Raw genomic sequence first — 25,727 nt, 5'->3', positions numbered from 1 at the left:
AATTCAGAACACAGGAGGCAAGCACTTTTACACTGCTATACTCCTTACTGCAGCATGTTTCAGCCCAGCGCAGTAGTGGTTTCCAGACCCTCTGAGGGAAGCCGGTACTCCTGTGCTCACTCTAAGAGGGGAAATAAGGCAGAAAAGTCCCTGCAGCAGTGAATTATACCCAAGTGCTCAGCTGCACCAGCTCTAGCTGCCTGCAGTACTGCCAGTACTATCCGTCAGCCTCTCCAGCAGAATGTGTCACACACGTTACACAGAAGCTGCTGCTTTGCACCCAGTGTTTCTACCCAATCCCACATCCTTTGCTTTCTGATTACACACCATGTTCCTGCTCATGAGGTCTCCGATGTAAACCACCACATTTATCTCGGGTGCCCACACTTCAAACTCTCTCTGCCATGAGGTGAGAGTGGACAAGGGCACCACCACCAGGAAAGGGCCATACAGCTGGTGCTGATGGAAGAGGTACGACAAGAATGATATTGTCTGAATCGTCTTGCCCAGGCCCATTTCATCAGCCAGGATCACGCTGTTGTTCCTGAAAAGGAAGAGAACAAACATAAATCCTGTCTGAGTGCGTGTTTCCGCCACTACTAATTTACTGTGCACCAGCATGAATAGCAATCCACGACAGGGACAGAAAGGGGGCAGTGCAAAAACATTTATCTGAACACTTCCAAGAGGATCCCAGGGACATCCAGACTGTACAAGGCACAACAACTTGTAAAAAGGAACAGACTATGATTACTCCAAACTGGCAAGCAAGGACAAAGGCAAAAGGAGAGGGGAGTCAGTAGCCTAATTTTAAGAAGGACACTTCTCAAAGACTTCAACAAGTGTGTAAGCATGCCAAGCCAGAACCCTTTTTTTCAGTTAGGGCAATGGAAAATTAGGGCTGACATGCACTAGGCTCACACAGCAGCCAAGTCCAGCACGTGAACAGGCCCAGACAGGGAAAATGCTTTTTGTTTTCGCACAAGGTTTCTTAAGTTCATGCTCTAGATAGTTCCTGCTTGCGGTGTCTGCAATGCAGCTGGGCATGATAACATTTGAAATCCTTCAAGCTGCAGAAGCAGGACAGGTAAAGGCCTCACTTGAAAACAAGAGGGTCAGATCCTACTGGGACAAAAATCAGGAGACAAAACAAACACCACATAGCATCGTACTTGCACCACGAGTGAGCAAGCCAGTTGAGGCCCTCCAGCTGGTAATCTCGCAGCTCCAGGTTCTCACCGCCAATGTAAGAAGGTTGTTTCTTCAAGGCAACGAACCTCGGTCTCTGCTTCAATACCTGGAAAAGAAGATGCTGTAAGCCCACTAAAGAAAAAGACAAAGTAAGGTTGAAAATTCAGCAATGAATGTATATCTGTTCATTGGTTAAAGTCCGTCCACATTCTCCTAGCGCGTGCTTACGACTGCAGTTCAGAAAACCACTCCACAGTGTTATGTTTTGCCTGCTGTCCTCTGGGTCTGATGACCAGGGCTGTGAGTCCCCCCAAGCGTGCAGTAAGCTGTACGTAATGCACACTAGATGGAATAAGCTCCACTTTCTTCTTTGTCCTCTTGTTTTTCCTCCCATTATCTCTGTCCCTCTCCTCCACTGTATCAGCATCTTGCAGGTTTTCTCTTTTCCCAGGTGTGCTGTTTTTTCACCATACTAAAACTTTGCATTTCTGCAGCAGCTCCTTCTGAGGAGGAAGCACTTTGCAGGGATTAAGCAAGCCTCCCACTCCCCAGGGCGACATGACATTCTCACTGTGCACACAGTAAATGAAACCAAAAGGGGGTTCACATCCCTGCCTAAAGTACAAGAGCAGCAAACAACCATTCAAACACTGGTGGGAGAATGGGAAAATGTTCTCTGACATTTGTCCTGACAAAACTTCACATTCCCACTGCTTGCGTCATCACCCAGCCTGCAGAAACCCAGCAATAGGCGATAAGAGAAGCAAGCAAACCTTGCAGTCCCGGGTAGGAATCGTTTTGGAGTTGTTACGATTGTTGAAGCTGTCAATGCAGTGCTGAAATTTCTTGCTTATCAGAGCCTCATCTTCCCAGCTGCACTCAGCATAGGGCAGCCCCATCCATTTACACAGGTATTCAGGGTCATTCGAGGATGTTTTGCGATTGTTTGCTGCAAAATATGCAAAAAAGCCCAAACCTCAGCAATTATGGTTCTGTGGCTGAACCACAAGCGTGGTTCACAGGGGCAGTCTGAACCACCCATACAACCACAAGACAGGTCTCAGCTAGAAGAAAAAGTTTAGAGGGACCAAAAAATGCTCCTTTACCTGGGAAATCTGAATGTCCCGTTGTGGACTTGCTGGTCTTCACAGCTGTGTTTGGAGAAAGAAGGGAAAGAAGGGCTTGGAGTGCTGGCATCCAGCAGAGGGAGCAGGGCAGGCAGGCTGTCACTGCCACACACCCCATGCATTTTTATAGAAATTGTATTGGAAATAGGTTAAACAGTTCTCCAAGCCAATTCCCAAAGCAACTGGGTGCCAGCACCTCTGACTGACATGACTGTGATAATACTGAAGTGCTCAGTAAGTCCTGTTTTTATTTTTAATAAGTAATCATGGAAATCTAACCCCTGAGCTGCCTTGCAGCCTAACCACACCCTCAACCCACAACGTCACAGAAAGTGGCCCTCACAAAAGCCAGGCCTGTACTGCTGCTTTGGATGCAAACACCTTGCATCCAAAGGGTGGAAGTCAAAGAACTCCACCAGCAGCAGCAACTTCAACATCCCCTTGGAAACTAGTGTACCATCCCATGCTCCAGGCAAGGAGAGTGATTGACTTGTATTGCTTGTAAATACAAATCCGTAAACATGGATTTCTACTTTTCAAATCCCTGAATTTCACACACTGAAATACACTTAACACTAGTTCTATTCTCAGAGATACTGGAGGGCAGGGAAGAAGAGAGTGCTGCACACTCATTCTGCTGTCACTAGAGACTAAAGTTCCCACATCTTTCTTCACCCCTTTACAAAAGTGTTGAGTTCACTTACCAATTACTCTCTCCACTATTTGATACTGTTTGTTCAGCTCTGAAGCTAGCTCTTGTTGGCAGTTGAAATATTCCACATCTTCAGGTGATACCTTGCCCAGCCTAGATGCAAAAAAAAGCAAAAATAAAAAAATACTATAATGCTTCTGTCATAATGCTCATAGAGGCCACATACAGAAATTCTACTTTCCTATATGGTTCTGTCATTCAGACAAGTCACTGAAGCAGACTACTGCTTATATGACATGTTTCTTGAAGCTTCCTATAATTATAAATCATTACTGAGAAGCAAATGTCATAGATGTTCATACTGTCTCCCTGTTAAATGACGCCTTATTCTGCTGCAAGAATCTGTCTCAAAACCAGAATCAGAGATGGAAGCTGCTACTCCAGCTTTATCACTTTGGAAACACACTGTAGCTCCCCTTATAGTTCCCGGGGAGGTCAGACATAAACCGATGCAAAAACTTGCATACAGACAAGCCCATAATTAACAAGGGTTAATAAGGCTGCAAGCCCTCATGTCACCTCCTGGGCCAGGTGAATCTGTGCAGCATTTATTTGTTATCAGCTACCCCAATTCTTAAGCCTGGGAAGTGGCAATATTGTGGAGTTCATGCCTCTTCCTCTTTCTTTCAACACCATGGCCACAGACATAATTTCTATGAGGGGAGATGTTCATCAGTAGGGAAAGAGAGACGTGAGTGTTGTGCACCAAAAACAGCTGCTTTGGATGAAACATGCTTTGCAAGAAGAAATCAAATGTTTTCGGCCTTGACTCTGCAAACCTCTGGCTAAAAAAGATTCACCCAAGACCAAATCACTGGTTGAAGTAAAGCATACCATTGCTTGATCTCCTCCTCTTTTTTCTTGAAGTTTTCTAGCTTTTTCAGGCCCTTCACTTTCTGCTGCTGCAGGGACTCTTCACTCTCCCATGTGCTATGGATGTATGACCAGCCTTTCCATTTGATCAGGTACTGAACTTCTCCCTCATCCTTTTCAGGATCAAAGTCAGCGCTTGGGTTGCCATTGGCTTCAGTTGCATACACTGTGGTGGAAGCACCAGTGGCTGCAAAAGAAATCAGGCTGCAGTCGGTACCTTTGTTACCAAGCACTGGACTTGAACTGCATTAGAGCAGAAAGTTATTTTTCTAACACATCTTTTGTGACAGCACAAAGAATATCCTACAGATTCTGCAACCCAATAAGACAGGCACACAAAAGTTTTCCATACAACAGAATCTTTTTAAATCTCTCGATCATAAATGCTTTAAGTATAATTCAAAAGTCTCTTGAAAATGTTCACGACCATTCAGTTTTACAAAAACACTTTTGTAAGGCTATGAGAACAAAACATCAGCTTTATTTTCATTATGGCTTCGTCAATAGAGCTATGAAAACTGACTCTACCGTTATGAAAACTGACTCTACTGGAAGATCTGTTTTATATTTCAAAGAAGAGAAAAGCAAGAATTGCAGAACAATGAATGCATCTTTAAAATGCGTGCACGCTAAATGAAAGCTGCCAAGCACATAAACTTGACATTTTAGGTTTTTCAATACTAGATTTTACAAAAGCTGCTAGAAGACATAAATAAGAGGCACAGAGGAAAGGGTGAAGAGCACTGAAACAACCCTTGGCTCCACTTTGAAGTTGCAAAAGCACTGCACCAGGTCAAGAGAAACTGTGAGTGCACATGATTGACATCAGAAACAAAGGCTTTTTCCAGAACTACGCACCTCCTTTTTTTCCAAGCCTGATGTCCAAGACTTTCTCAATAGTTTCACTGTTGTCTTGTTGTTCATCAGCTCCTTCCCCAGTCATCTCTATCAGGTCATCAGAATCCGTCTCAAAATCATCATCTTCTTTGTAACTGAACAAGATCAAAACCAAACTGATAAAAAGTCCTTGACTCTTCCCAGTCCAGAAACACACAGAATGGCATGGACTGGAGGCAAGCCTTCTCCAGCATTTATCCTGGGGTTCAGTGCATGTTCAGCACATGCATTTCTTAAGTTAGCCGTTCAGTATTTTTTCCTGAGACACTCAGATAGCTACACTTTATCAGATTAATACTTTATCTTGTCCATATACTTTTTCTGACCATGGCCAACACCAGATGCTTCATGAGGAGGTGGAACAATCCCTGCAGCAGAAGCAAGACCATCAACAAAGTCTCCTCTATCCGGTGAAAGATTATTTTATGCTTAACAATGGAGGTTGCAGAGCATCGAAAGGTTGCATGGGTGCCTACACTGCCCTAGGAACTACACTTCCCATCTCTGATGAACATTTAACCACCAAAAAATATTCTTCGGGTGGCTCTTTGCAAGTCCCTTATTAGGGCCACCCAAAGGTGAGAAGGTATATTGGGGAATGGATAATGCTTTACCTCCACCATGTCTCAACTTTCTGTCCCAAGGCATTACCTATCAGCCACTCTCAGAAAATTGGTCCAATCTACCACAGCTCATTTTACTCATTTTAATCTATTATTTGCAATTCTTAATCTCATCTGAGAGTGCTTTAGAAACATTATGCAAATCTCCTCACATTTCTCTAAGAGGGACTGGTAAATATTCCCTCCTTTACAGATGGCAAAACAAGGTAAAGAGAAGTCAGATGTTCGCAGCATGAACCTCTCAAAAGCACCACACCTCAGCCAACGGCTATCTGCAGGGCAGAGCAGGGTGTCTCTGCAGGATCACGCAGGGATTCAGGGCCCTCTGGTGCTCCCTCTTCCCCAGCCAGCCAGCTCTCATCATCAAGCAAGCCTGCACTTCTCAATACCTGACATTTTTGGCTGCTCTTCGTCGAGTTTGTCTCTTGGGGGTCTCATCATCTTCGTCATCGTCGTCATCTTCAGATGAGTCCGGTTTCTTTCTCTTCTTCCCACGCTGGGGTTTGTGAGGCTTTTTAACACTGGTTTTAGCCACTGTTCTAAAATAAGAATTAATAGAAAGCCATAATACAGCATGTTTTACGTAAACATCCATTTTTAGTAAGTCTTTAAGAAAGCATGAATCTCAAATATTAGACTCCTAGGGATTTAGTCTGCTCTAACTACCATGGAAACCACTGCATCACTCACTGGAGCATGAAATGGGCAGACGAGAGAGTAAGTAGGTCCAAGGTTTACTAGGTCGTAAACAAGGGCAATATTGCAGAAGAAAACCATTCTTTAGCAGCAAATAGAAATTACCTCTCCACCCAGCACAGGCAGAAAAGATATATGCAGAAAAAGAGACAGACTGAACCAACCGCTCCTTACCTTCTTTGGGCAGGTCTTCTTGCTTTAACTTTCTTCGGTTCAGGCTCACTCTCTCCACTGGTGCCTTGCTCCCCTCCATCTTCATCCTCTTCTTCACCAGAGACCTCTCTTTTCCATTTATTTCTACGGTCAGAAATGTAGGTCACGAAGGGCAATCATATTTCCACACAAATACTTGGCTAAGCAGACATCCAAGTCATCTAGGTTAATACTAGCAGGCCATAATTGCGAGAAAAAGTTCAAAACTGCATTCTTGGTTGTTCAGTGAAATGCATGGGGGATTTTATGGCATGATTCTCTGCTTTTAGAAAGAGGCCTTAGTCACCTAGGTTTTAGTTCACATAGGGGCAGTATATCTTGAGTGAGAGTGGCTCTTAACATACTACAACAGTGCTTGTGGGCAGAGCTGTACATCTCACAACTGGGTGGGCAAGTGCTTTAATTTATTTATTTTTCATTTCCACTACTGCATTTCTGAAATGAGCTGGAAAAGTCTTAAGAGAAGTGCTCACTTTCACTTACGGAGTACGAGCCACAACATGTACAGTTACATGATTTCCTTGTAGCCCAGAAAATGGAGCAAGAAGTCTCCTGCCATCTAAATTCAGGCAATCAGGTTTCCAAGTGTGAAGCCAAATCACACTGCACCATTAGTGGAAGGAAGCAGGTTCTCTGTGAGCAATTCAGAGCAAAGCTGCAGCTCCGAAATGCCCTTTGAAGGAGCCTCTCTTCTCTCCAAGGGGTGGGGAGTCCACAGAGATTATTCCCCTTGCCCAGGAAAGGTCCATACTACCACAGTCCTCCCTGTGCTTTATTACCTTCCATCCTGTTCTGCACTGGTGTGTACAACTGAATGAAAATTAAAAGACATGAAACAGGAGAGAGAGAGCTGGATCATGTGGCTGTGTTTAAGTTTTCTCCACCAGGCAGCCTGTAGTTCCCTTCAGTTCACTTCAGTGTTTGGAAAAACTAGAAGGTACTTATTAGATGGAAAAAGGCAGTAAAATATTACTGTAAGTGAACTCAGTTATGGTGATCAGACATCCAAAATATCCTTTATGGAAGGTCTTTTGTTGTAGTAGAGGGTTATGAACGATACAGGAGGATAATCTGGCATTTTATTCTCTATTAATCAAAAAGGAGAGAGGAGCAGGGATTAAACTGTTTTTTAAGTATCTCTGAAGGAGAATAAGTAACCTGATGGAGAAGCGAAAGACTGACAACAGAAAGTGAACCCGATTTGTTCGGATTCTGTCACAGGCAAAGTGGGAAAACATAAACAAAAGAAAAGTTGGGAAACTGCATCCATCTGTAGATCCATATTCATACTTCAATTTTAGTCATCCAAAGTATTATTACTGGAAATACTAATTTTTTTTTTTTTTTTTACAAGCTCTCCATGTTGACAATGCCTATCAAACAATCCAATACTACTGTTCTGAACAATAAAAAAAAAGACAAAGTACCACCATTCAAAACCCTTTCCCTAGAAACTTACGTTTTTTTCATTTGCTTCTGGCCTCTTCTTTTTGGGCTCTCATTTTCAGATTCACTACTTGCCTTTAATTGAAAAGAAAGAGAATCAGGTTGTAGGCTTCACTCTGGACTGTCTCCTCAAGGACACAACTGAAACGCATGCACGCGGTCTGAGCTCAGACACAGCTCGACTGCTCTTTCACTGCAGCGCTGGAAGGATGCTTTGGTGCGACGGGGCTGCAAAAGAGCGGGCAGCTCCCCGGCACCGTTCCCTCTGCGCCGCCTCGGCTGCAGGGTTAATGCCGCTGTGCTCTCAGCACGAAGAAGGTAACTCTGCAGAAAGGCTGGAGAGCTCTACTACAACATCTGTTCTGGAGTCCCTGAGCTTGGAATGCGCAAGGCTGCAACCCACCTACCCCTCAGCATCAACCTCCAGTACCTGGCAGATGCTGTCTCAGCAGTGGCCAGGCAGACCTGCAGTGTGTGCAATACCCCATGGATTACAAAACCACGGGGTGAATTTAACCCACCAAATCTTGTGCTGCCTGGTGCTGGAGGGAAAACGTACCCCAGAAAGAGAGAGGGAGGGCAGCTCAGCTGCTGCTACCTCTGCCTGCGGTGCAAGGTGAGCATCGCTCCTGCCTGACGCTCGAGAATCAGGCAGCAGCGTGACTTTGTGCTTTCTGGACAGCACTTTCAGGGCCTGCCGCAGTGCTAAGGCTCAGCTATTTTACAAGGTTTTTAACTGAAAGTGCAGTGGCTAAATGTACTTTCATGAGCACCCATACTTGCCATTTCAGCAGGAATCCTGCAATATTTGGGGGCATTCAGGCTTAGTTTCTGTGATTGCACAAACTTTCGCAGCCACACAAATGCATTATGATCTTTGCCTTCATTAGAGAAACTTCCTATAAGGAAGGAAATTCTTATAAAAAGACAATATTCCCATCACAAGAGTGTCCTTGCTTTCCTGAGTCACTGAGGACCTGACTGGGTCAGAGCCATGCCCTGCTACTTTCCTTCCTCCTAATCCTCCAGTCTCCACCAGTGAAGTCTCTCTGGCTAAATATATATAGAGATATTCTAACTACTTGATGTACTAATTTAAAAGTGGGCATCATTAACTCCTACAGACCAAGACAGAAAAAAAAAAAATCTTTAGGCGGGTTGTACACAACCCCATTTTCGTAAAAACTAGTCAACCGTAGAAACAGATTACCACACAAATAACACCCCTCAACCAACAGATGACTTCGCCTTATACACTTGCCCCAGAAAACACAAATCGGCAGGGAGAAAACTGAAGAAACCAATGTGAGATTTCTAAAAGAATATTAAAATGATAGAAGTAGTCTCCAAGACTGCTTGCTCTACACACTTACTGGAAATCTTCCATTTCATACTGCTTTTTGCTGTAGTATTCAGCTTTAGCTCTAGGTAATGTCTGTCCATCACCACGGGTACTTCAGTTTGCATCTCCTGGTACACCCACCACCCTCCTAGCTACAGCTAGCAAAGCTTACAACTGAAAGCTGTTCACACAAGAATTTTGTGAAATGGTGTGATCTGCAACATGAAAAAGTTGAGGCTCTGGAGAGCCATGGCCCACCCCTCTTGCTTTCTTTCTGTATCCTTTATTTCCATTTTCCAGCTTCCCTTCCACCAACAGAAATTTCCTTCTCGCTTGCATCAGTGTTTCCATTAAAATATACTGAAATACTGGATGCCATGTTAGACCAAAAGCTTTGCTGAATTTCATCGTGGTTTGGTGTCAGATTTAGATGTGACACAACACCACCTTTTGCACTGTATCTTACTACGAACACATGTTCATTCACCTGTTTCATGGCCCTGCATGAAATCCCTGTCTCATAGACCAAGCATCCAGGAAGCAAGTGACCGGCAAACACCATGGAAAGCTCTGCCTACCCTTGCAACATAAGCCAAGCATTCCACAGATTTCAATTTCGACACAGCTAAGTTTAAAAGTCCTCATTTTCTTTTTCTCTTTTAATCTCTTATACGCTTTCTGAAGCGTGCCGCTTTGCCACTCCAATTTTGGCATGTTTTTCGAGAGCTGTCCCTAAATGCACGTTTACTTTTTGTTGTCTTTTGGCAAACCACAGGTAGAGAGAGGTGGATTTTTCTTCTGCTCTGCGTCAGAGATGATCACATTTGGAGAAAACCAAATACAACCTTTGGTTCTTTGAAAGTAACTCCACTTCTTTGCCAAAAACCCGTTTTTCAAGTTTCTAGTGTCCACTTCCCTACTGCCTCTACTCTTCCCCTGCTCTGTCACTGTCTCTACAAAGCTGATGCTCATCTCTTAATGACTCGTCTTGTCCTCATCTCTTTCTGCCTTGAAAAATGTAACTTGTGACTGCAATTCAGCCGCCTTCAGTTACGTTTTTCAAAGACACCATTGTCTTTTTTGGATATGTGTCAAGCCCAGCTCTATCTCCTCTGACACTGCCAGTCCCCAGCCTGAGTCATCTGCCTGCCTTGTGCTCCCACATCCTCCCTGCCCAAGTGCCGGGAAGCACCGTGCCTGCAGCCCCGCGCGCAGTCACCGGTGACTCAGCCTCTCCTCCCCGCTCCGTCGCCTACCACCAACCCGTGTCTCCTTCTCACCAGCTCCTCCTGGCATCCTGACCCTGGGGTGCCAGGCTCCAGCCCCTGGCTGAAAGCTGCTTTCTACCATTTTATACATAAATAATAATAAAATTTATTTTAAAAGCATAAGCACATTTTAGCAACCTCTTAATTCCGCTTAAATCCACATTTCAGGACCCAGCTGCAAAACTCTATGCTGACTTGCTCAAATCAGCCCAAGGGTGAGATTTGCACCTCTGCCCTGGACTCTGCAGCACAAACAGAGCTTGTGCTTGTAACACCCCGTTATCAACATCAACCCACAGGCTCGGGCTGGTGGTAAATTCCTCGGTTAAGGAAGTGCAGATGATAACCAGGGAGCTGGGAGCACACCAGGTCCAGAGCACGCACCCGAGGTCCTGTCTGCACTCCAGCCTGACACCCATTGTCATCAGGAAGCAGACTGGTTGGGAAATCGCAGGCAACTTGAATTTTAATAACGTCACCTCCCTGAATGTCACAAGCTAAGCTGACAAAATCTGTTTCCAGTCCCCACCAGGGTTTCTGTCGACCCAGCAAGAGATGCTGGGTGCACACTCCTCACTCTCAGAGCCTGAGTACCAGCACTGGCAAAACTCTGCCGGGCTCAGGCTGCCCCTCCGGGGTGCTGCTGCTGTGGCCAAGGAGAAAGATGACTTGCCTTCCCTAGTTCCCCTTTCCCCTACCAAACACTATAAACATGCCCAACTTATTCTGGCACCACTACTTCCAACTGGACTAGGAACTGGCCTCTTACAATTTGCTTTCCCCACCTCCACCTGAAGGGATCAGCCTTCCCTCTCCATGCCTCACTGATGCCTCCCATCTAATTTATTCTTTCTCTCTCCCAGCACTTAAAAAAACGCACACTTTTACTAGATTAAGTATGCTGTATTTTGCTGTGGAACAGTGCTGTACAAAACGTAATGATGCTGCGTACGCAGCACCAAGCAGGGCAATGCAGCAGCAGCTTTAAAGTTCTGGTCCTACAGATGGTCCACGAGCGTCCTCACTGCTAGCCTAGGGCAGGAGAAGCAGAGACTCAAGGCCATTGGCATGGTCAAGGGGAGCCTCTTGAGCTCGTGCTGCCTAGTAGGAGAGATGAAGACTTGCTTAAACAGAGGCAAGAAATATTTCAGACTAAAGTCAAAGGGAGGATTTGCTCATTTCAGGCTTAACAGAGGCCAAGCTCTAGTGCTCCAGAAAAGCTGGAGAATCTCAGCTTGCCAAGTTAGTTTTCTTGTTTGCTGAAGTTCTCTCTCCCAGTGATACCAGTAGTGTTTAAACTTTCCGCAAAGACGAGGCAAAGCATTAATCAAAATACAAATGAGCAGAAATTTTTTTCAATAATAAAAACAACTGTATTTTGGGAACACCTCTGGTGCATGACTTGTGGCCTCTCTCTCACAGAAAAGATGCCATTTATTACTAACTCCAATCTCAAACCATCCTTTTTATAGCAAAAAGACTGTGTCTGTTTTGGGCACATTTATTTCTCGACTGCCCCAGAATACTCTGAAAGGCACCTGGCTCTGCATGTCTCACTTCCCCTGGCTGAAACCTGAAGCTGATTTATTAACTGCAAAGAAAATGCAAGTACTGTTTTTACTAAAAAACTCATATGTGCTCTTATTCCTGGAGACAGCTCTAGTCCTCTGAGCAGCTCTGTACCCCTATGCAAAACTACACTTTCGCTTCCTGATCTTTCAGCCCGTGCCTCAGTATTGATCGCAAGTTATCACCCTCTCTGATTGCAGCTCAGAGACCTACACAACGTGCCCGGTGGCCTCCGGGCAGTTCCCACAAGGCAATCATTTCTAACACAGAAATAACCCTGCCCAAACTGCTGGTCTCAGAGGACAGACTAGTGATTGAACCACCTCCACCTACGCATGATCTCCCCCGAGTAGGGCAAGTCACGGGGCAGCACACGGGGAGGTGTGATGGCTGATTCTTGTTCTGCACTCTGAGCCTGCCACGCTGCCTGGGCAATGCTGTTTGCTAATACCGCAGAGAAGTGTTAGGGAAGAAGGCAATTAAAAGCTCCTAGACACTGTGCTGGAAGTCCCAAGCAGCAAGCGACAGGAGCAGGTCACTGGTGACAGGATTAACCCTGTAAAGGTAAAAAGCAATCTTAAGAGGTGTCAAGCGCCTTGGGTTTCTGCCAGCTCCAGCAGCAGCAAGGAGTGCTCAGCACCATGCAGGCTCGAGCTATGCTATTTCCTCTCTCTTGGTGTTTAGGTCTTCCAAAAGCAAGACTTTCCATCTCCTCCTGCTCTTTGCGAGGCCCCAGCACTGTGCTCCTGAAATGTCACACCCTCCATCGGACTCTGCTGCAGATGGGAGTTGCCCTATGGGGACCAGTCAGTGTTGCTTTGGGGAGAGAGGGGGGGAAAGGGGTGGTCCAATTTTGTTAATTTTGGCTTTCCGTTTCACGAAGGTGGCAGTGGGGTCATTTGGAGGACTTTTTTTTTGTTTTTTACAATATTTTGTGGTATAGCAAAGTTTTTACATCTTGGATTTTTTTTTTTTTTTTTTTTTAAACTTTATCGTACCTTAAGTAGTAGGAAATAAAGATATCGAAAAAGAAAACAACATTTGCAAAACCACGTAATATTGTAAAACAAAAAAAGACGGGACTTACCTGAGCCCCTAACAGGGCACTCGGGTCTGCAGCGGAGGTCTGTGGTGGGTGTGACATCGCCAGCACAGTGCATGCCGGGGCATCGCACAGAGAGGCGGCCAGCGAGCCTGGGCTTTGCCGAACTTGAAAAGGAAAACAAAAGCTAAGTCAATGACGTGCCCCAAGCCCCTTCTTAACCTGCTGCTATGCGGGACATCCAGCACAGGAGTCTGGGGGGGGGCAGGTGGTGACACTGGGGGTGCCGCAAGGCTCAACGATAACGTATCAGAGCAAGGAGCCAGAGACCTGTGTTTGCCGCGCGACTTGGACCCCTTGAGCATCCAAACACACATTTCGGCGGCGAAGCACAAATAGCCTGACCATCAGAGAGCACCACTGGGCTCCGCTCTGCTGAAAATCTGGCTGCTTATCTTCAGATTCCCAACCACGTGTTTTTGTACCTAGGTCTAAGCCCCACGCTCTACTTTCGGTCTAAGCCTCTCTCTAGTTTTCTTTCCCCTCTGCTACAGCTACTCAACCTTCCTGAAGACATGCAGATGAAAAGCTCTATGCAGAAAGCCTGTTAGATGCAAATGAAGGTGGCAGCTAATTCCCACATCTTCAGAAAAAAACCAATGTTCTGAAAAAGGAACAATTAGAAGGTTTGTCTGCTAGGCTCTGACCACTGTCACCTCCAACTGAAGCATAAAAGACTCCCCAATATTCAACCAAAGAAAAGTGATGGTTCATAAAGCTGAATACACACAAATGCATTTATCAGCGTGATCCATTCCGGGATGGGCAACGACTGTTTTGTTGTTGTGAGGTGCTTCTGGGAAGTTTCCTTTATTCCTGCTCAGATTTGTGTTGTGTTTTGTTTTGGTTTTGTTTTTTTATACAGTCTCATTCTCTCCAGGACATTTCTACAGCAGAGCATGACTTGCATTACGCCCCATTCCAGCAATCAGATCAGTGCATGCAGATCTCAGCCCACGCAGTGTCTCGCTGACTCCAGAGGTCTCGGGCCAAGCGGATCCAACTGCAGGACTGGGACCTTAACTGTGAGCTCCAACATCCACACACCAAGCTAGGACTCGGTGTTTACAAGGCAATGCAGACGAGACCTGCCTTTGCTCTTTGGGTTTGGTTGTGTTTATATGTTCAGTAATCCCTCATCCTTTTTTTTTTTTTCCTTACCTCATCTTTTATATTAAATCGCGATGGTTCTTGTCTGCTTCGGTTTGACCTCCTAACCCCATAAACATCAGGATATTCTTCCCACATCTGCAAAATAAACAGACCATCAGAAGGCCTGCTTCACCCCAATTATTTCTGACATTTTAGAGAAGTTTGATGGTGAATGTTTGTTTGTTTTTAAAAAAATCAACATAAAACCATTAGGGAATTAGCAACCAGTAGATGGACACTTTAAAAAACTGGCTGAAAAGGATTATAATTATTTTGGGGTATTTGGTAACACTCTAAAGCAGCATGTTTTATCTCAGCATTATCTTTATAGTACCCTTTATTTCCACCAGGGTACAAATTACTCTCCAGCTCATTCACGCTGAAGGACAGAGCGTTGAGATAGCCAGCCTCTGCAAGCAATGGTGCTGAAGGTAAGGAGGCAACACCTTGCACATGGAATGAACGGACGTACCAACACAAAGGGACAATTCACTGTTGCTAACAGCTTCCACCACAATTCCTTTCCATAGGGAAAACCCCACCAGCTGCCTGACAAGCCCGGTGAGGAGACATCGCCAGCAGCAACTTCCAAAGTGAATTGTGTGGCCCAGCCTGGATGGCAAACAGACCAGGGCACCCTGTCCTTTGGCGAGGCAAGGTGGCAGGACTACCGGTTCTTCTCCTGAATGCACTGATGCGAATGCGGTTTGGCAGCGCAGGACATGTGGATGTGCAGAGCCGACTACTGGGAATGGTTGTGCTCTATTTGCTGTAACCAGGCCCTAAATAGTTTAAGACACTGTATAACAGCATGCATTTGTTCTTGCTGGATGGACAGGAGGAGAAGGGGGACACAAGAACTGATGCCCTGAGGGACATGAGTGTAGAGCTGTGTTGGTGACACAGGACACCAGAAGATTTACAGGGCAGATACAAACCACCAACATGCCTTTCAAACACCTACACCAACGATCCCTCTCTCCCTCAGCAGAGCTTATCCTCTTAGTTTTCTAAACCTATTCATTCTCCTTCTGCTTCTCTCTCCCTCCAGTCCTCAAATGTCTCTGCAAGCCACTGGCAGGTAAAGGAAATCAAAATACACTGCCAGATGCAGCAGCGACTTGGGTTTGAGCGCGTGATGAATACAAGGCTGCAGCCCAGCAATTTTTCTGCTACTGTTAAAGGAGTAATGGGATAACACTGCAACAGACAGATTGTGAAGGTGTGTACCTGTTGGGCATACAAGTACAGAGATAAATTCACATGAAAGAAAAACTCAAAATACTCCTCAAACCATCTGAAGAACTTGTCCTTTCATCTTTTAAATGGCAGAGTTGTTGGATGAGGGATCGACTCCTGTGACAAATCTGAATAGCACCTAACGCAAATTAACCTCACCTTCATGGGTGTATCTAGACAGAAATACAAAATAAACAATAATATAATAATTAATTGCATTGGTTATTCAAGCGGAACAGGTAGCAACACGCCTAGGTTAGACCTAGCTAAGGAAAACACCCATTAACAGAGAAATTAAGGAAGGGAGAGGCTTTCTTATTAGAGGGTGCCCTGATCTTTGTGTTTCATCCATGCTAATTATCACCGTGCATATGAATGTGCTCCCTCATAGGATAATTTTAATGTTTATTGTTAGGGACATGCTCTTAGAAGCCCACAGAGGAAAACTTCCTTCAGTCCCCACTTATCAACAACATAACAGAAATTTGAATACTGTGTTACCACAACTGCCTTATGAACGCATCCTTCCTTGCCAGTCTAAACACAGGAGATTTGGCCACCACCTGAGCCAACAGCCTAGAGATTTGCGAGAGGGAGAAGCTGGTAACAAAATCCTTCACTTCTCCCTTGCAGGTAGATGGGGAGCGCAGGCTGCAAGCACTGTCCTTCTCAGTCTTTACATACATAGCGACTTTCTTCATAAAACTCACTCTCATGAGCAAGCTGCGCAAAGTGCAAGCCACAGCTAAGAAGAACAGGATAGTTACACACCACAAAGAAACAAAAAAATAACTGACCTAACCTGATTTTCCTCTTTCCAAGTAAACTCAGTTCAACGAGTTCCTGTCTCCAAATGGGTATTTGGGCTCCTCTTTCTCACCTCACACCACACTGTGTTACTCAGGTGCCTCCATTCCTCGGGTAAAGCAGGTATCCAAGGCACAGCTTCTGCACTGGGCAGCAGCTCACCAACCAGAGGGACACCACATGCATTAAACACCTGCAATCCCCTTTCCTCCTGTGCAGCAACAGGTGGAGGGCAAACCTGGTTATTTGAGGGGGGTATTGCTGGGGGTAGCTAGGAAGCTGTAGAAAAAACCACAAGAACCACTGTTCTGGACATAATAAATAATAAAAGTTAAATAGCTTTTTTTTCCTCCTCCTCTTTTTTTTTTTCCTTTACTTTTTTCAAAGAGGAAGATAGTGATGGAAACAAACCAAAGTGGCCCAAATCCTAGACAAGCATTCTCCTGATTATATATCACATAGGGAAGCTTTACTACTTCTGAGGGAGAGGAGAGACAGGAGAGAGGAGTGGAAAGACGGGGGGAGAGGATGAAATGACAGGGTCGTGTATTGATGACAGGCGCCTGCCCCTTATTCGCACCAGTCAGCCCCATCGCTACCTATGTGGTGCCCAAAGGGTTGTCCCATCAAACGCACAAGCTCCTGCTCACAAGGATGACACCAGCAGGGCACAAGCACACAGACCAAACAGCCAACGAGTGACGTGGGGACACCAGAGGTCAGAGGCTGTTTGGTCAACATGCAAAGTGGTAGGGAAGTTGAAGACAGCTTCGTTAAGGTCCTGCTTTCTGCCTTTTCGTGGTGGGTACAAGGGTAACATGGCTATGCAGAGCAGCAGGGGCAATACCTTTTTAACATCTGCTATCCTTTCCTTCTTAGAGGCCGGTTTTTCTTTGGTTTCAGGAGGGGTCTGCTGGGATTTCGAACCCGTTGATTCACTTTCTGATTCAGACTGACTTTCAGAGGACTCCGAGCTGCTGTTTGACTCGCTGCCCTGCTCACTTTCAGACTGGCTTGCAGAGTCAGAGCCAGAGGCTTCTTCGGATGCTGAGTGACTGATGGTAGAGAAAGAAGAGATTACAATTTAACTGTACTGTCACAGCTTTCAAATAACGCAGCAAGCAAACCTGAGCCAAGCCCAAGCTACAATAATAGGCTTGGAATAGCCTAAACGCAAGCGTGAACCGCATTGTCCCAAACGGACACTCTGCACTGGCATACTGAAGCAGAAACAATTCCTTCCCAGGACAGGCACTGAACACATGGGCAAGAGTGCAGGCTCCAAATCACTGTAAGTAGTATCTCCTGCTCATCAGCCAAAACAAGAAGAGTGGCGGTACCATGAAGAGAAGCATTAGCAATACCAGCAGCATAGGTCCTCCAGGGAGGATCTGGCTTGCTCAGAGCAAGCAAGAATAAGATATATTGGGAGCTGGAGTGCCCAGAGACCACCCTTCTATATTAAAGATAAGCAGTTGCTCCAGCATGGCTCTCCACTACACCCTAGTACGGCCGGTGGTTCAAAAATCCAACATCCAATTTCTGAAAGAAGCCAGCACCAAATACTGTATACATAATACTATATATTATAGTAAGTATCGTGTTTCTTGCAAAAAGAATAAATTCAGCAACAGAGCAGCAGAAAGGAGCTTAATACAGGCATGTGGCTGGGGCAGTTCCTGTTTAAAGGATTACACCAGTGCTGTGAAGACTGCATTTCTCAAGTAGCCAATAATGGGAGAGCAGAACATCAAATAGGTGTATTTCTTTTTTTTTTTTCCTTTACATTAAAATGGGTTAATATACAGAATATTCACTTAAATGCAGGCTCCTCAGCAAAACAAAGAGAGGTCAAACTATTTTAGGTGGCCAAAATACTCAAATACCTTTGCCCAATCACTCCAACTTCTATTTTTCATTTAAAATCCAATTAAAGAAAACAGAAAACTCATTACAACATATAACATACATGCTAGTACCACGGCATTACAAATCCCACTCTGTCACAAACCAAAAAGCAGTGCGGCAATAACAATACTACAAACGTTTTGAACAAGGAGCATCTCTTTCCAAGTCAGCTCTTGATCTGCAGCTAGATGCTTTCATAAAATTTAAGGGCATGCTGCAGATATAACATCATGAAGAGAAGAGTCAGGAAAACTTTGCAGAGGGAAACCATATTTTTAATTTTTCTCCTTCTGTACAAAACTACAAAAGTAACAAGATACGTCAAAAGATCTGCTCAGATTTTACAATTCAAGAAAGAAATAATACAAAGACAAAAAAGCAAAAGCATGTGTGCAATTACATACAATTTTACAGAAATCAACCCACGCTATAGAGACGGGATCACTAGAGTCAGCTACTATTCATAGGTATATCCACCTACAAATAGGGCTAATTTACACCATGGAAAGTTTTCTACTCTCAGATAAAAATTCTTAAGGTATGTGTGAAATCTAACGGGGCTGGCCCCCAGCAGCTCGTGCATCAGCAGAGCTGCTCCTGCCTCCCCGCGCAGCGGCTCAGCTCCTGGCTGCCGTCTCCCAGGGAGCGGGCAGAGGGCAGCAGCCGAGCGCCGCGGGAACCTGCTCCAGAAATCCCTCCAGCACAGGGCACGCAGCCAGGCTCCCAGCCGCCATTTTACAGCCATCCCTCTTCCACCATCTTGCGATTTCATTGCTGTGGCAGCTGCTGCTCTGGGTCTGTCCCGAGTCCTAAAATGGAAGGGTGCAGCATGCGCAGGGAAAAAAAAAGTGATGAGCGAGAATTTCTAAGACTGAAGTAAGAGAAACGGAGCCTTTTCAGGAAGGATCGGAGGGTGAGTCGTCACCGATGGTTGCTGGTTTCATCGTCCCAGCTTGGCTTCGAAGGAGATGGGGGTATCGCATCGCTCCCTCCTAGCAGGGCTGGAAAATCGAGTTGAACTACCACCCTTCCAGGCCGCCCGGTCGCTCCTGCCTGTCCCACTCCTATCCATGACAACCAAAGGCACAGCCCCACGCGCAGCCGTCTCGCTACGCCCTGCAGCTGCCTGTCCCTTCCTCTACGTTTTCTGCAGCTTCCAGTTCCCTCTTCTCCACCATCGCTGTGCTCTCCTGCTATGTCCCACTGCCAGCACCATCCACCACATCTCTCCCTGCTCACCTGCTGCCCTGCAGCTCTCCGCACCGTTTCTCATTGAGCACATCCATGGATCTGCCGACATCTGCTCCCAACATCCTGCTCAACCACATTGCTTTGCAACCCAGTCTACTTAGAGCGAGTGATGAAACTTCTCTGTTGGAGAATTTTCAGGAGTTCCAGGGTTTTTTCAAGAAAACCAAGGGAATTTTATTAGGAAGCATTGCCACACCACTCATGGAAACAACGCTCCAGCAGCTCTGGGGACAGCCAGTTTCCACAGGCAGGGCTCGGCAGGACACTGTCCCACAGAGCCTCCTGTGGGGATGGGGACTCGACCTCCACAAAAGAATGGGATCTGGAGGCATCCAAACCTCTACTGTCATGATGCAGGCCCTGGTTGAGTCATGTTAGCACCCCATGTTCCACAGGGATGCACGAAAGAGGAAGACACTTTTCTTCAATCAGATTTATTAGCAATAGCTGGAAGAAATTATAGCCACCCAGGCTAGACTGAGGCCAGACAGTTTTGGCAGTATTTGTTTAAAGGCAGAACAGTAATTACTGGCCTCCTCCCACTCTGGAGCTCTTTGCTTCTCAAGGCCCTAAGCTTTATTTCAAGGACACAGCCTTTCTGCACATCAACAGCCATAATTCATGTGCTTTATCCACAACATTATCTGGACACTATAATTCTTTTTTTTCAAGATGTGAACTGTGTCATCTGAAAAGAGGGCGACTTCTCTAGTGACAGAGACAGATGACATACACATCCGCATGTACAGGTATGCACGCGCTTGCCCTACTAAGGAAAGAAATGTAGAGACAAAGTGGTATGTCCTTTTGAAGGCTGTGGCAAATAATTCTTTTTTAATAAACAACCTGTTATCAAGGAAAAAGGATACGTCCTTGTCTTTATTTCTACATTGATAGAATAAAAAAAAAAGAGAACTGAAAAGGCTAATTCCATAAAATAATCCTTTCTAACTATCACCAAGACAATCAGGAAGTATTTCTACCTGTCAACAGAGTATAATGTTGCTAATCCTTTATATGTCAAGCCAGGCCTTACACTGTACATAACTGGAGATTTAAGTCCTCTTTTCAGAAGTTATTTTTGGAATATGCCCTGCTTTAATGCCCCTAAGTTAACATCCAAACAAGACCTACTTTCAATTAAACTGTAAGTGGGGGATAAGCTACGATTGTTGCAAAATCATGATTCAACCAGTCCACCCCCCTCCAAATTCAGCAGAGAAACACCCGTGAACATCAAGAAAGCTACAGTTGGACCGTTAGTAACTCCCTTGAAGTGAGAAACTCCTATAAAAATTGACATCTGCTAAGACTCGGCCAAATATGTTCCCCTGGTTTCTAAGAAATACTTCAGGCTATAATTCTGTATTAATTAAGAGCCTGCTCCTGACTTGAGGGGGAAGAAAACCAAATCATCCCTTACCAAGAAGGACACGTTTCTTCCAAGAAATAAGTAGCTGAACAGCAGCGATAAGACCCTTTACAATCAGGCATCTAAGTTTACAAGGCAATTACAGCATGCCTGAAGTCTCCAGCCTTAGCGTTTAATATTTCACATATGACTTCATTTTATAGGGAATCATCTTTGCTAACAGCAACAGAACATTTTATAAGCTCCCAACAAGTACAAACAGTAGATATGTTTCCAGAAGGTGCAAGACAAGCTGAAAAAATGACCCAATACGCTGTTTCTGGAACCAAGAGCTGACATGGGAATGGCTCTAACTGGGACCATTCTGCCCCAGACTTTAAAATTTGGCTCTTGAAGGACAGAACTTGAATTCAGCCGGGGGATAAAAGAGGATTAATGATCCAAGACCCTCCCACAAGCCAAGCTCCTCCTAGCTTTAAGAACTGTTTTGAACATTTTGAATCTAAACAAGTTTGAATCCAAACAGCAATGTTCCACTGGACTTCGCAAGCTCAGCAGGGACTCAGCACCAGCGAAACTGCCCCATGCAGGCTCGAGAAGGTCCTTGGCACAAACTCCCAAGGCTGAATAATATCAAGGGCTGGATAATACCAGAAACCAAGTTTATTGTTCCCCTCCAGCAAACATACACTTAATTCTTATGCGTTGTCGGACACGGCTTCACGTGTCCTGTGGATAACTGACACCCAGGTGTCCATCCACATCTCGGCTCACTGCCACCAAAAGGCCAAAGGCAGGTAGCTGGGAGACACCTCCTCCCCTCTCCCACCCATCCTCACTCTACACCCCATGTTCCCAGTACTCACCTTGTGCTTATGCCAGCACTGGCTAGGCTGCTGGACTCCTCCATGAGCCACTTGAACTTGATAACACATCAGAAGACTAGCCCAGAGAAACAGCAAAATAGGTCTCTGCTGGCTTAGCAAGTAAATGAGGACCAAGCCTTTACAAGAATCAGGAACATTGGAAGTATACTACGTTTGGTAGCATAGATGAGCTGCAGAGGAGAAAAGGGGCAAGCAAGACCCCAATTTTGGAGCAGCAGCAAGCCAGCTGCAAGCCAGCCACTCAGTTTGGCCACCCCTGGGTCCTCAACATCCCTCTCTGGCAGAGCCAAGCAAACGGTCTGCGAACAGCTCAAACATTCCAATTCCGTGGCAACCTTCAAACATACACGAGTGGGGTCATGTGCTGGAACCCCAGGTCAGCCCACCTGACCTGCTGCCATATGGTGCTACTGACCCACGACACGGCAGCGGGCAGCCGAGCTGCGACTCTGAAGTGAGCAGGATGTCTTCTCCAGACCAGGTGTATCTGTCAGATCCAGCCCTATGAGTACAGAGGCTTCTCAGCCCCCGCAGCTCTTCAGCAAGGGCTGCCAGCCTCACCCATCCACCGGTGGCACCGACTCCAGATTTACTCTAAAGGACAGATCAGCAAAGCCAGTGGAGGCCACCAATTTAAAACTATTTAAACAGATGTGTCTTCCTAAAGTGACCTACACACAAACTGCTGTACATGCAATGGGACAGTGACAAACCACAGAAGATGCTAACACACTGACCCAGCTGAATACTGTGTTGCTGTTTAACACTTCCTTTGAATATTTGATCTATAAATGTGATCTTCCCTATTATATATAAACATGTATCGCAAATAAAAACATGCACCATCAGTTAATGTTAATGCATGCACCCAAGTCACACAGTAGCTGTTAAAAAGCACCAAACCACATTAAATTTCACCTCTAGGCTAAACAAGTCAGGGATAACAACACAAGACAGATTCTAGCCATAGATGATCTGATTAAGAGAGGACTGAGAACTTCATGGGATCTATCCCTTGCCTTGGGATAAAATATGACCAAATGCTATAGTAAGCATAGCCAAGGCCATACAGACAGTACATGGAGCTTGCAGGAGAGCTAAGTGAATGACACTCAGATTGTGATACTGAAGATAAACTCATTCCTAGCTTTTTTAGTTCCCTTTATTTTATTCTGAAAGTCTATTAAAAAGTGATTGGTGCTTGCCTATCTCTCAAGGCAAAGATTTTCTGAGTGATAAAAGTTGAGAAGGGTCAGTCAATGCAAGAGGTTTTCCCAACTTATTTCCTGCAGGCAGAGGAGGGAAGGGAGGGAAGAAAAGTATTCCTGCTCTTCTACTACCATGCACGGTATGTATTTCTAACCATGATCTGTCTCAAAGCAGGGACTTAAACTGAAATATACTACTAAACGCAGCCAGGCTCTTCATACTGCTTAGAAGCCAGTCTCAAACAACTTTGAACACTGACAGTATAATTTGAGCAACTCTGGGCAGGCTTTCAAGGGGCACAACAAACACCCCCAAGGTTACAGGGTTGCCCCTGCCAGATAACAAACATGTCCTTCAAAAAACAGAAAAATATTTCCCCAACCTCATTTTGTGACCAGCAACTATTTTTTCTTAAATAGGCAAGTGAGAAGAGTTACCATGGAGAACATACACATTTTCCACATGTGACTGCAAACCTTGCTTGCAGAAGATGGGTGTTAATTACATTTACACAGCACTAGGCACAATAGGGCCATGGTGCTACCGTAACAACTGAGGGATTATGCACTCAGCAGGTATCCTATCTAAATAACCATCTGAATTGGGTTGTGCCGGGTTTCCAGCCTGGCTCAAAGGAGGGGAAGGGGAGGAGGCAGAGGGAAATCTTCACACACATTCTGACCACCGCTACTCGCCCCAGCACAGGACTCCCAAACGCCAAAGGCAAAGCAATCCTGAGTACACAGTGAGCTAAATATATCCCTCGCTGCTCTGCTGCAGCTCCCTGTAAAGCACATTGGGCTATCTTGAATGACAAGTATTTTCCAAAAGTGGGTTTTTTTTTCTCCACTACAAAGACACCACATTATGCTTGCATAAGCAAGCAAAACGAGCAGTTCATTCATGATTGGGAGAGCTGGCGCTCTCGCTCTCTGATCTTTGAGCCAGAGGCTGAAAATGCCTGGGATGTTTAGTGGGAAAAGAGAAAAAGAAAAGAAAAAAAAGCACAGGGACAAAAGGAGTCAAAACCTGTCTGCTTCATTAAGAAGCCCCATTGAGAATCCCCAAAGGCAGCATCCTTCCCCCTCCCTGCACAGAAAGGGAAGGACAAGGAAGGACAATTGCAGTTCTCGGGATTTTGAAAAGGGCCCATCTCTCTCTCCCCGGGGAAGGCGGCAGAGTGTTTCAGCCCTCCACATCCACCATCCGCGGGAGGACCCAGGCTGGCTCCTGGCAGCACCCACCGCTGGGCACCTCCTCACACCCGCAAACAAGAGGAGCCCAGGGGCACACACCTTCCCCTAAGGCCGAGCCAGGGCAGGAGTTAACTGGCTGTTGCCCTCTGCCATTCCAGCCACAGCTTCTGCTTTGTCACAGCAGGGGACAGCCAGGCTAAAGCTCAATGGCATCACAAAAGGAACTCTGCACACAGGCAGCATCCGACTTTTTGTAAAGGACATGTAGAAACATGGCGGGGGGGGGGGGGTAGGGCAGGACTGGAGTGCACACAAATTTTGGTTTAAATCAGTACAGAAAGGGTGGTTGTTTTTTCTTCCTTAACATTTGCAAACTTCCTTTAAGACCTAACAGATTAAAGAAATGCAGTAAAATATGGAAATTTAGGACCCAAAAATCATTAACAAGAACATGAAGGTGCACAGATTCCTTTCTGGTTCCAGATGACCTGCAGTTCAGAAAAGGGAAGCCTGACCTGGCCTGAGGGTTTTATTCCAAGTGACTGTTAAAAGCTGTTTTTAACCAAGAGATTTAAGGCTCATCATTAAGCCTCCCTTTTACAGACAGCACATGGCATTCAAAGCTCTCAACTGGTGACAACTCTAGTTAAGAGCAGAGGTTTCTCCCCATGAAAGAGATGCAAATGACTCCTATAATATATTAGCAATTCTATTAAGTCATCTATACCTAGCAATAAAACTTGCAAGAAACACAGTTACAACACAACTTTTTCCTAAGGAGCCAGGTGTTCTGGAGTCAGTGGATTCTCGACATTGCAACACACGTGTTCACAGCCAGGGTAAAGGTTCATGAGCAATGAAGTGTTCAGCATCCCGTCTGTGAAGCACCCAGTGCTTGGCAAACATACTCCACAGAAGCCCTGCCAAGATGAAACACCATGCGAGCATTACCAGCACAATACCAGAAGGGAATCAGGGATCACTGTTTCAAACTTTTTATTTTTTTAATCTTAGAAGTCAAGGCCAGAAAAACACATACTACAGCATAGATCATCTCAGTCCACAGGTAAATATAAAGCAAGCTGTATATTGGAAATTATAATTTAGCACCAGTGCTGCACAAGCAGTCATGTAATAAGAGCTACTGCACATATGGAAAGACTCATCAACATTTTGCTTCTTATTATACCCAAAAGACACTCCCAGCTCCAAGTAAAGGAGGCATTAACCGTGTGACAGACTTACAAAAGTTTATTGCAAGTCACTAGATGTGAATTTTTCATCTAGCCTTTTTTGCTTTCATTTCAAGGATCCTTTACAGGATATAGAGGCAGACTTTACAAGCACACCACCACCTGTTTAAAGAGCATCTTCAAATGGCATTTCAGCACACATCTTAATAAAAACACACCAGAAAAATTTATGTAAGACACCATGTCAGTAGAACAGTACATCCTTTGCTAGAAGGCTGCTTATATCTAATTATGGTAATCCAGGCCATCCCCTCCCCCAGTGCCATTCTGTTTGTATTTATTTTTCTTGAAGGAGAGATAATGCAGAACAGAATCTTTCTCCATCCATCATCACCCTCCTGAGCTGGATTTCAGCTAGGGGCAATGGGACATTTAGAAGGGCTTCTCCATCTTC

General features: G+C 45.2%; 1 protein-coding gene across 11 annotated transcripts in view; it reads right to left on the bottom strand.

Annotated features, from left to right (window-relative positions):
- CHD2 (chromodomain helicase DNA binding protein 2) overlaps nucleotides 1-25,727 on the bottom strand; it is a 91,591-nt gene that overhangs the window by 24,845 nt on the left and 41,019 nt on the right. For 9 of the 11 annotated variants that reach the window (XM_076347976.1, XM_076347973.1, XM_076347974.1 and 6 more), the window contains 12 exons: nucleotides 17,105-17,312; nucleotides 14,221-14,307; nucleotides 7,792-7,853; nucleotides 6,294-6,416; nucleotides 5,813-5,962; nucleotides 4,762-4,895; nucleotides 3,865-4,090; nucleotides 3,023-3,123; nucleotides 2,298-2,342; nucleotides 1,965-2,140; nucleotides 1,173-1,297; nucleotides 328-544 (listed from right to left, as the gene is read on the bottom strand). In XM_076347976.1, the coding sequence (XP_076204091.1) occupies nucleotides 328-544; nucleotides 1,173-1,297; nucleotides 1,965-2,140; nucleotides 2,298-2,342; nucleotides 3,023-3,123; nucleotides 3,865-4,090; nucleotides 4,762-4,895; nucleotides 5,813-5,962; nucleotides 6,294-6,416; nucleotides 7,792-7,853; nucleotides 14,221-14,307; nucleotides 17,105-17,312 (1,654 nt within the window). Of the gene's footprint in view, nucleotides 1-327; nucleotides 545-1,172; nucleotides 1,298-1,964; nucleotides 2,141-2,297; nucleotides 2,343-3,022; nucleotides 3,124-3,864; nucleotides 4,091-4,761; nucleotides 4,896-5,812; nucleotides 5,963-6,293; nucleotides 6,417-7,791; nucleotides 7,854-13,044; nucleotides 13,333-14,220; nucleotides 14,308-17,104; nucleotides 17,313-19,404; nucleotides 19,512-25,727 lie in introns of those variants that run through there. The other 2 variants (XM_076347971.1, XM_076347982.1) reach the window with 2 other exon arrangements.

The sequence above is a fragment of the Aptenodytes patagonicus genome, chromosome 10 (assembly GCF_965638725.1).
Source record: "Aptenodytes patagonicus chromosome 10, bAptPat1.pri.cur, whole genome shotgun sequence".
Taxonomy (NCBI): domain Eukaryota; kingdom Metazoa; phylum Chordata; class Aves; order Sphenisciformes; family Spheniscidae; genus Aptenodytes; species Aptenodytes patagonicus.
This window is presented reverse-complemented; position numbering and strand designations above follow the sequence as displayed.